Consider the following 11,949-nt stretch of genomic DNA (forward strand, 5'->3'; position numbering starts at 1 on the left):
GATTTTTTAAAAATAAATTGCTTTATATGAGGCTAGAATTCCCATTATATTTGCTGCAAAAATTCTTTTTTTTCACCCAAGCCTTACAAAAAGTTTATTAAAAGTTTTAAAATACATTTTATCTTTAACAATCCCCCCCTCCCCCTCCCCAACCTATCCCTCCCTACCCCTCCCCCCCTTTCCCCCCTCCCCCCCACTTCCCAGAGCTAAGTACAGGGTATAAAAACAAAGAACAATCATAAACATCCATATGCTACCAACAATAAATTCTTAAATCTATCACTCTCTAGCTCATATAAAATAACTACAAGCAATATTAATATTACATAAAAAAAGAAAGGAAGACTTATTCAAATGCTAAGTGAAACTTTTTAGTCCCATATTTCTTCTGAATATATTCAATCCATTTTTCCCACTCCATAATATAACATTCTTGCGAATGATCTTTCAAATAAGCCGAAATCTTTGCCATTTCAGCCAGGTCAGAAACCTTTAAACCTTTAAATTCTTAGTGGGAGTAAGCACAGACAAATTCTTTGGTGTAAAAATTCAGATCTTAAAAACAAACTCTAATCTGTCTTATACAAAGCTTCAAGATCTTAAAATGTGTTCTAATTTATCTGTAAAATGCAGAAAAAGGAATACTTATACATTTGGGCTTCCTATCAAAACCAGGATATTTGCTATAGTGTACCACTGCTGTCAGATTAAACAGTAGAAATAAATAGGATGATGGATGTACATATGATGGATGTAAATGCTAAACAGAAGAAGAGCCAAGCTTCAATCAATTGGGCCATTAATAATATGTTTAGAATATTTAAACTTTCGTATAGTGCAAGACAGAAATATGTTGGTATTATAGCCGCTCATTGACCATTTTTATCATTGCTGCTCAATTTTTGGCAAAACAATGATAGTTTGAATTATTTAATATCTAACATGAGATGTGAAACTGTTTTGCAGTGAAACTATGGAAGACAGAAAAACATTGGATTCAGAATGTAAAACAACAGAAGTTCCTTCTACTGGTAGGTGTTAAAACAATATGTCATAAAGTGTCTTCCTAATTAGGTAAGAGAAATAGTTTTAGAGATCCATGACGGGGTAGTTTCCTGCAGCTTGTCCTTGTAGCCAGGACATCCCACTACATCTATTCTTGATCAGCCTGCAAATTTTTGGTAGTCCTTCACTTACAACAGTTCATTTAGTGACCGTTTGAAGCTACAACGGCGCTAAAAAAAGTGACTTTTTCCCACTTAGGAACATTGCAGCATCCCCATGGTCATGTGATCAAAATTCAGGTGTTTGGCAACTGACTCACTTTTATGACAGTTGCAGTGTCCTGGGGTCATGTGATCACCTTTTGCAACCTTATGACAAGCAAATGGGGAAGCCAGATTCACTTTACAACTGTGTCATTAATTTAACAACTGCAGTGATTCACTTAAGAAATGTGGCAAGAAAAGTCATAAAATGGGAGTAAACTCACTTAACAAATTTAGCAACATAAATTTTGGGCTCAGTTGTGGTTGTAAGTTGAGGACTACCTGTATAGTGTTTAAAATCCCTAAAAAAAAAAGAACCAAAGCTAATTTTATTTATCTTATGATTACATTCACTTACTGTTAATGCCAATGTTTTAACTGAGCCATTTGCTATATGTACAGACACTTCCTTCTTGTCTTGAAATTAGGATACAAATTCAAAAGAAGCTGACTTGCTAGCAAATACCTTTTTATTATAAACTCTATCAACGTAGCTTTCACACCAATTACTAATTATAAATAAAAACACAATATTTTTAAAATAAACATTGGAATACTTCTTACAGGTTGGTTGGAGAGAATGGCTCAGCTAGAACAAATGTCTTCTTTCTTTGCTTTTCCTATTTTAAAAATGTTCATACTACATTTAATATTGTCATTGAATTGCCTGTTTTTGGCATATACTGTTATAGCACGATATGTTATTGCATCAAAAAAGGATTCCTAAGCATTTTACCAAATGATTTTGGAGCTAATTTATACATTGAACAGATTATAGAAGGAATGACCTTTTCAGATATCAATTTTGAATTATAGGATTAAGGTTGTACAGTGTTTTGTTTCAAAATACATAAAGAGCAAAATTATTGTTACAGAGAATGTCAGCGAAGGAAACCTCATCTATATGGTAAATCCTTGATTCAGCGGATAATAGGGAAATGTTTGTTAAATTGAGGGTTTAGTCTAACAGTTGATAAGGGAAAGCTGATGAGTACAATAAGCATTAAGTATGTCATCTTCTCCAACCCCTTAGCAGTTCCTTGTGAAGCATATGCCACCAATTCCAAATCTTTTCTGCCCTGATCTCTCCTCGCTACTATTGATGTATTGAAGGTTTACGGCAGGGGGTCCCCAAACTCTGGTCTGTGGACCGGTACCAGCCCGCGGCATGCCAGCAACCGGTTCACACGAACAAAACCCCATTCGTGGGATGCAGGCAATACACAAAACCACGCACCCTCCAGTCCGCAGAAAAACCTCTCTCCACAGAACCAGTCCCTGGTGCCCAAAAGGTTGGGGACCTCTGGTTTACAGAATAATAATTTGGCTTCTATAGAAAAAAAGGGAATCCCAGGTGTATGTTTATTAAATTTATATGCCACCCATATCACCAATCAGGCAACTCCAATAAACATTATAAGTGTTATAGTAGCAATCTGTGATGTTCTATTGTAATTTCAGATTTTTACTTCCTGACTGAAGAAAAATTTGATTTTGACCTTTCACTGTCTCCCACAAGGTAACATTAGTTTCAAAATCAAGGTGCGTTAAGAGCAGAGAGTAAAGTGTGCGGTTATCTGACTCAATTTTTCTCTGTCGTAGTGAAAATGAAGATGAAGTTTTTGTTGGACCAGTAGGGCATAAAGAAAAATGTATAGCTGTGTGCCTTGAATCCCACGAAGAGAGTCAAAATAAAATTCAATCTCTTACATATGATCCATCCTGGAGCCCTCCTTCAGGAGATAAATTTGTGGAAATATTTAAAGAAGCTCACTTGCTAGCTTTCCAGCTTAAAAGTGGAAACAAAACAGAAAAAAACAATACTATTCATCTGAGGGGGGAAAAGACAGAGGCCGTTGAAAAGTTTGTGAAAGAATCAAAGTCAAAACTGAAAATCCTTGAAAAAGAAATAGTGACAGATAAAACACCAACAACCACTAGAAGAGAAACCTACTGTATATGGGAAAGCCCAAGCAGTCAACTGCCGCCTTCGATTCAGAAGCGTTTAGGGCAACCTGTTACAATAAGGGAAGGCCCATGTTCTCCCCGAGTGTGTCTCAACACACCAAGTCCTGCTGAAACAGACAAGCTACCTAAAATGCACACTGTATCCTCAGCCCATGCAAAGAATGACACAAACCTTAAAAAAAGAAGCAAATTTCAGACCGTAAAAACATCACCTGCACTTAGGAATAACAGCTACTTAGCAGGCGAGGTAAAAAAAAAATTCTTTTACATTATATCTAAGCTTTAAGTTGTGTCACGGTATTAGAATCTAATTCTAATTAGAACAGAATTTTCTGTCCAATTTGTATTTAAATCTATGGGTTTGTTGATAAGTCTGTTTCTGGTTTTTTTTTTGAGAAAGCACGGGGCTCTTTGCTCCTGATTGTTTGAACCTAAAATGTCTGCATATTTCTGTAGTTGGTCAGAATGTTAGGTTAAAGTGATGGGTATTGCTAGACATAATTTTGAGGCTAGTGTGTAATTTATTGCTTATTGAAATACTTAATGGTGTTACTGCAAAAATGCATTTAGCCTGACATTTGAAATGGAATCTTAACTTCGAGATTTCGGGGGTGGGGGAAGCAAAACATTATAGATGCCAAGGAAGGGAGACAGGCTTGCTGCTCCCACACATTTCTTGAAATGTAGTTGTTGTTAGTTGCGAAGTCGTGTCCGACCCATCGCGACCCTATGGACTGCGTTCCTCCAGGCCTTCCTGTCCTCTACCATCTTCTGGAGTCCATTTAAGCTCACGCCATCCAGCCACCTCATTCTCTGTTATCCCCTTCTTCTCTTGCCCTCAATCTTTCCCAGCATTAGGCTCTTCTCCAGTGACTCCTTCCTTCTCATTAGGTGGCCAAAGTATTTGAGTTTCAACTTCAGGATCTGGCCTTCTAAAGAGCAGTCAGGGTTGATCTCCTCTAGGACTGACCGGTTTGATCGCCTTACAGTCCGAGGGACTCGCAGGAGTCTTCTCCAGCACCATAGCTCGAAGGCCTCAATTCTTTGGCGCTCGGCCTTTCTTATGGTCCAACTTTCACTGCCATACATTGCAACTGGGAAGACCGTGGCCTTGAATGTAGTTAGTTCTGCTTTAATCTAAACATACCTTGAATATGAACTGGTATGGCACTATGAGTGGGGCAGCAGTAGACAGGAGCTATGTCTTCATAAGAAGAGATAATGCAAAGCAGAAGACCTGCCTTTTCAATTCAAAGTCATCCCAAAGATTGACCAGGTCACACCATTATGTTCATCAAGTTAGGACTTAAATGCATCTTTGAATTCACGCTGATTCAGTGTGCGCTATTCAGTATCGCTTGAGAAAAATGCTTTTCAATATAGTCTACATTTTCAACTGTATTTCAGACAGTTGTATACATAGAGGAGTAGGGAGAGCATAAATGAATTGGATTTCATAATATTGGAATGTTTCAATATTTGCATTCTAACAACACATCATCGGATCCCCTTAACTGTTGGTCTGGTTCATAGTGTGATGGCAGACCTATTCAATACTGTTTTCATTTAACGGAAAGAATGTGAGATTTTGGTATGTTTCTAATAATTTGTTTTAAAAATATTTCAAATCCAAATCTTGCAGCCTAAACAAGGACAATTGCCTAGTTCTTCCAACAGGATTTATTCAAATAGTATGGGATCATCTGAAGATTTGCTCTCTGACAAATCAAGCATAGCTTCGGATGCAGGAGAATTGTCATTTTCTACCAGCTCATCCATGCAAAGCAAGAGAACTCTTCCTACTCCCACCAAGGTGAATGCTCTTTAATTAATCATTAATTGGATTTGGATGTTGAAATATCTGCCATTTCAATATTTTATCTGAAAGATAGCTTTTTTTCCTGAAGATAGCTTGTTTTTGATATACTGCCTGTAAAACTAGGCCAGGGATCAGCAACCTGAAACAGTGAAAGAGCCAGTCAGAACCGGTTCCCTCACAAAAACTGGGAGCCGCAAAAAATGTGTGCACATGCGCGTACATGCGCGCATGCACAGAACAGGGTTTGACTGAAGAGTGGAGCCAAGGCGAGATATGCACCTACCCTGCATATTTGAATTGATTGGTTGAACTTTTTTAGTCCCACTTTTTTTTTTTTTGGACTGCACATGTCAGAGGACTGGGAGCCACAGGAGACAGCTGAAAGAGCCGCATGCGGCTCCAGAGCCGCGGGTTGCAGACCTGTGAACTAGGCAGACCTTGGTCACCCATTGATTGCATCATTGATTGTGATGTATTGCTAAGCCCTCTGGTGATGGTTCTGTTTAGTTTTGTTTTATTTGGATGTTTGATTTATGGGTGGCCTTTGGCTGTAATAATAAAATTGAATTGAATTTCTATTATCCGAAAGTACTTTTTATCATAATGTAAGCTGCTCAGAATCTCTGTATCAGTAAGATAGGGACATAAAAACGTAATTTAAAAAATACATTTTAACTGACGTGTCTTTTGAAAGCTCTTTAGATTTTCTCCCATGCAATGAATCAATGTGGCAAAAAAAAACTCCATTGATGCAGAAATGTAATTTGTAAAGTAGTAAGTTCTGTGTAATTTGGCCTCATTTCTTATACTAAACAGAATAAAATCCATTATGCTATATATAGCAGCGTTCACCAACCTTTCTGTGGACCGGTGGCGGGAAAGGGGAAGAGAGCATGGTTTCATGTCTGTGCTGCTTGCTTGGCCAAGTTCCCAACAGGCTGCAGCCCACCAACAGACTGTGGACTATGGGTTAGGGACCCCTGCTACAATAGAGTGGAAGAGATGAGCATGTGCTAATAATTGAAATTATCCAGGTAGAGAGCTGCAATTTGATGGGGATAAAATTCAAAGCACAATGGTAAGACCAATATATCTGATTATATTTCTATGGCATACAGCCAACTCATTTATCATTCATTGTCTTTACAGTTGGAAATGAAGACAAGACAACTGAAACCTCCTAATAATATTCATATGCGAAGAAATACTTCATCTTCCTCCTCCTCCTCTATATCCAGCATGAATTCAAGTTTGAATTCAAGTCTGTCAATTTCTCCTAAAAGAGGAAATGGTAATTACTCAATTGTCGTTTGATTCTAGTGCATAGTATGGAACTGGGAACTGTTACTTAAGGAAAACATATTCAAATAATCAGACTTGGACACTGAGTGGGGAATGCAGGAGCCACAGCTATTCATAGGAGACAAAATATGACAGTGATGCTTCTCTTGAGTAAATTCTTCAACAGCACAAATGCCTTAGCAGCATTTTAAAAATGAGAAGTTAACATCTGAAATTTAAATATGTTAAAACTTGAGTGTAGATTTATCAGAACATAAAAGACAAATATAATAAATCTCTGCTCTATCTTCATCTGCATTGTGACTGAGTAAACCTCATCTGTTAGGATCAAATTAGCATCTATAAGAATGATACAGATCTGAGGCTGAGTTACTCATATGGTTTGATTGCATAGGTAATGTCTTAAAAATGATTTCTATGTTCATGGTAAAAAAAAAACTAGGTTCAGATGCTATTTTAAGACACAAATAACCCTGTTGACCCAGATGGACGACACACCAAGGAAGTATTCCTAATTTCTTACATGACTTTGTAACAGTAGTCTCCTCCTGCACTGCTTCAGGAGGTTGGGTGAAGGATATTGGGGTACAGTAGCTCCAACCAGACTGATCGCTTATAAAATACTGTCTGTCCAAGGACTTATGGAATGCTTCAATCTATTTTCTTCCTTTCATTCATGCATGCAGCATCATGACAAACATCTGTACTGAGAGAGGTACAGTTTGCACCAGAAGCGCATGATATTATTTTTGTGATTCCATATACAGACATATGTTTATTACCATCCAGAATATAAGGTCATTGTAGCAGGGAGTGGTGCCTGTTTTTTTTTTAAAAAAGCTTTGGCTACAACAATGATAATGCAATCTGCCGTCTTCTTATTTCCTAGTCAAAACAAGTGTTATGAAAGCTCCTGCAGACATCTCTAGGCGCTCTTCTGTAACAAGCAAGATTTCCATAGTTAAACCTATGAAAGGATTTTCAGTGAATGCTGCCCACTCTGATGCATCTGGAAAACAACTCACACCCAGATGTGCTAAAGGAAATCCCGTGAATATACCCAAATATAAAGCTACCCTGACATCTGAAAGTGCAAGCAGTAATCTGCAGAAAGGTTCAGATTGTAAACTTCAGAAATTACTATCGAAAAACACATTAGGAAATGCAAGTACAAGTTCAAGTCTTAAACTAAACTCTAAAACAGCAGCTCCAAACTTAAAGCGAGGTAAGGAAATTGCTCTTAATGCATTAAATTATGCTAACTTCCGGAGAGTGTTGATTCTGTGCTCAACATGCTGTTGTATATGCAGGCCTTAAAGGATTAAATTAAGCAGTTGAATACTTATGTGTCTAAGAAAATTAATATGCTTCAACTGTATTTTCTGCTTACATGTATTTTCAGAAAATGAAGCCGCCAGAGTATTGCAATCAAATCCAGTGTTATCTGGTAGCAATATTGAAAGGTATTTCTATATGATGATAGCTAATGATTTCCACTGCAATCGTTAATGTTCACTGAACTGTTCTGTAACACAGTTGATTAGAAACTGTGTTTTGGGTGTTGATAGAATCCATATTGTTTAATTTCCTGTGAAAACTTAACAAAGACGCTGTCAAGCTATCCTGCATTGTAATATCCATATACTTAGGTAAGTTCTGTTCTTGCAATTTGCAGAGGACTGCAAGCTTGTTCGAAACTTCAAACTGAGGTTGGTAATAAGAGGGCTAGGCAATTAGGAAGGCACAATATAGCTTTAGGCTTGCTAGCTCAAATATTACACTAAATAATTGTTAATCTTAATTATCCATGGTTTGGAGGCAGTATCTGACATGGAACCCTGCAAAATACTGGTAGTCCTTGCTGACCAACCACTTGTGCAGCAACCATTAAAACTTACAATGATGTTGAACGAGAGGTGCTTAGGGCAGTCCTCATAGTTGTGGCCATCACAGCCTCTCCATGATTGTGATTTGGATACTCAGCAAATGGCTCATGATTACAATGTCACAACATCCCATGATTATGTGATCACTACTTGCGACTTTCCTGCCAGTTTCTAACAAGCAAAGAAGCCGGCAGGAGGTTGCAAATGGCAATCATGTGACCATGGGATACTGTGAGTGCATGGGATTTGCCCAACTGGACCTGCCAGAACTGCAGTCATAAGTTGGTAGGGTCCTTTGACATACTGCCTTATAAGTGCATTGCTTATTGTTGTAATTCCTGGTCCCAATTACTATGGATAAACAAGGACTATCTGTATGTCTTTTGGAACCACTGTGATATGTTACCCTCCTAATATTTAAAATATCTTGAACATAACATGAATCGGCTACTAAAATAAGGACTCTTGTAGTTGTAATGTGAGGTTTCTAAACTTCTCATGTTTTCTTAATCTTTGTAGCAATATTGCAGTTTCCCCACCTGTCAAACAATTAGAAAGAACTGTATTAAAATCCTGCTCTGCTATGAAGCCTCCTTTACGGACTCCAGATAGAAGACATTCTACATTGCCTATGTCTGTCGGTCGACATACCTCAGGAATTCCAACACCGACCCCCAAAACAGCGCCCAGAACAATGACATCCTCTAATTGTTTAGCTCTTCGTCACATCTCCAGTGTGTCTTCTAAAAAGACTATAGGAGTTAGGTAAGTCTAGAAACAACCTCAACACTGTGGAGATTTCTACCCTTTTCCTCCATTCCTGCAATGACTGTTTATTAATATGCCCCTGGCTTATTTATTTTATTTTATTTATTTTAATTCCATTTATATCCTGCCCTTCTCCGAAGACTCAGGGCGGCTTACAAGCTTAGCAGTAGCCTTCATTCTATGTATATGCCTGCTTATTAGGGCTTTCACACACCCCACAAGCGGCATTATTACAAAGTCAGCTTAATTGCCCCCAACAATCTGGGTCCTCATTTTACCTACCTCGGAAGGATGGAAGGCTGAGTCAACCTTGAGCCTGGTGGGATGCGAACCTGCACTAATTGCAGGCAGCTGGTGTTACTTAAGGAGGCATTATCCCCGATTTCAGAAAGTGCAGATTTTATTTATTATTTATTAATCAAATTCATAACGCAGCCAGTTTGGTCTACTGATTAAGGCACTGGGCTAGAAAGTGGGAGATCATGAGTTCTAGTTCTGCCATAGCTATAAAAGCCAATCTCTCTCAGCCCAGCTCACCTAACAGGGTTGTGGGGAAAATAGGACAAGAAAAACGTGTTGAATATGTTTGCCATCTTAAGTTATTTGTAAAAAAAAATAAAGGCAGGAAATAAGTTGTAAAGTTGGTTATCTACTCGCAAAGGGGATTATGGCTCAAATTTTGAGTTGAACGTTGAGTGCAAGTTTAGCTAAAAGGTAAAAGTAAAGGTTCCCCCGCACGTGCGTGCTAGTCATTTCCGACTCTAGGGCCCGGTGCTCATCTCCGTTTCAAAGCCGAAGAGCCAACGCTTGTCTGAGGATGTCTCTGTGGTCATGTGGCCGGCATGACTAGACGCCAAAGGCGCACGGAACGCTGTTACCTTCCCACCGGAGTGGTCCCTATTTTTCTACTTGCATTTTTACGTGCTTTCGAACTGCTAGGTTAGCTACTCTAGATAAAACTACAAGGTTTCAATATGGAATTCTCCGGCTCTGGAAAAGCATGAAACATGCCCCAGAAAAGTGCAGGGTTTTCTATGACCCCCATACTGGTATCCATCAGCTGAATGCATTGGAATTATTCAGCTAATCAATTAATATACTGTGATTTATTACAATACAGACTTATGATTTCTATTGGCGGCGACTCCCTGATGATGTACATACGATGTAACTCTGTATTTGCCACAACAGTGTATTTCTGAGGGAAACTGTCAAGCTGTCTTTTTACTGTATTACTGTAATGGAAACCTGGATCCATGAGTTTTAAGGGTTTCATGAAAGATACATTGCCTATTGAAACAAAAATCTTACAGTATCTTAACTATTTATTTTAGCGTAAGTTTTAAGGACAGTCCATTTTTCATGTAATTTTGTTTTCCTGTGGGATTGGGGTGAAGAAACAATTGCAAATACTGAGTAGAAATAAGTGAATTCTGCATAACAATGCTTTTTTGCTGTTCCTGTCCAGTTCTAGGGATTTGACTAAGAACAAGACATGGATGTCTTCAAGCCCATCTTCAACAGAAGGAGACTTATCTCCACCTCAGGTTATACCTATCGCACTTGCTTTTTCACCGGATAAACCTTTTATCGAAATAGAAGAAGACACTACTAAAAAAGGCAAAACAACAGAAGTAATACTAGCTAAGAAGGCAAGTTGGGTTTTATCTGCCATGTCAAAATACAAACCATGTATTACAGTAAAAAAATTAGTGCTGCAACTGCTGCTTGTGTTCAAAAGAATTTGAAAGATACTATCACCTCATATTGTACCTGTTACGGTAATATTTTACACTAGGAAGGCTCTTATGGTATTTCAGTAATACAGGATTTTGTTGGCCTTGCTTTTAAATGTGCTGTGCAGCGAGATCCGTATCTCTTGAGAAGATTTTAAATGCCATTATTCCAAATGTTGATTATATTAATAGTCCATTGGTGCCTCCTTTCAATACTTTGACACAAATATTCCCGTTAAGATCCAGTTTTTTTAGGAAAGGTGGGTGGGAAACTTTATTTACACTGATGATTCATTAAGGGGAAAATTTGCATTAGATCACACAAGAACTGAAACTAAAGGTTGGAGCAGCAGAATGTCAAAGATTTAGATATTGTATTTTGGGAGGTGGGGACAAATGTTATGTAACCTGACACTCTGTATTGTTGAGAGTATGATATTGGAACACTTAAAACCCTTTTTTCTAGGACTTGTTGACAGAATATGAAACAGTGAAAACACCAGTTGCCATCCAGGAATATGAAAACAAACCTCTAATTGATCTTTTTAACACTCCTGAAATAGCTAAAGCCTCTCCATTGAAACCTACAGGGCAGGTAAGGTTATTTTTATCTCACTGTTAATACTGTTTGTATGTAAGTGTGGATTGATGATAAAAAGTTTAATTGCACATATTTTACATTTAGAGGCATTCAACCTGTATCTTTGAAGCTTTCTGCAATAACTGATGTTATATATACCGCATGTAGTATTAGAAAATTTGCTAACAAATGAGGTTCTTTATATTCCCAAGAATGTAACAGTTGTGTTTAGCCAATGTTTTAATAATATATTTTCTTCTTGCAGCTAATAGGTCTGAACTCTCCTTTGATGAAACTAAGTCCTGAAGGAAATAAAGAAAATTCACCTCTTCTGAAATTCTGATTTTTATTTTTATTTTTAAATGGTTTTCAAACTGGAAAAAATTCTAAAGTTTATCAACTAATGTTTCACTGGTCAGTAGTTTTAATACTGGAAAAAAGATAAGAAATTAAAATTGTGAACTTGAATTGCTGATATATTGCTGCTAGGAAAAATAGAAAAGATATGATTTTTCTATATTTTAAGCAATTTTGATTGTAGCAAATATCTTTCCTGATAAAAATATTTGCTTAAAAATTGTGAAAAGTAAATTTGTAGATGTCAAATATTTGAAATAAAGTT

General features: G+C 37.6%; 1 protein-coding gene across 1 annotated transcript; it reads left to right on the forward strand.

Annotated features, from left to right (window-relative positions):
- Positions 1-973: 973 nt before the first annotated feature.
- On the forward strand, positions 974-11,670 carry GTSE1 (G2 and S-phase expressed 1; the record flags this gene model as incomplete). The annotated part of the gene is made up of 11 exons (XM_081330220.1): positions 974-1,031; positions 2,730-2,787; positions 2,871-3,483; positions 4,879-5,049; positions 6,205-6,346; positions 7,247-7,582; positions 7,760-7,820; positions 8,763-9,008; positions 10,480-10,663; positions 11,214-11,342; positions 11,593-11,670. The coding sequence occupies 11 exons, from the start codon at positions 974-976 to the stop codon at positions 11,668-11,670; spliced, it is 2,076 nt and encodes a 691-aa protein (XP_081186346.1).
- Positions 11,671-11,949: the final 279 nt, after the last annotated feature.

Source organism: Vipera berus (assembly GCF_964194415.1).
Source record: "Vipera berus genome assembly, chromosome: 6".
In the NCBI taxonomy this organism is placed as follows: Eukaryota; Metazoa; Chordata; class Lepidosauria; order Squamata; family Viperidae; genus Vipera; species Vipera berus.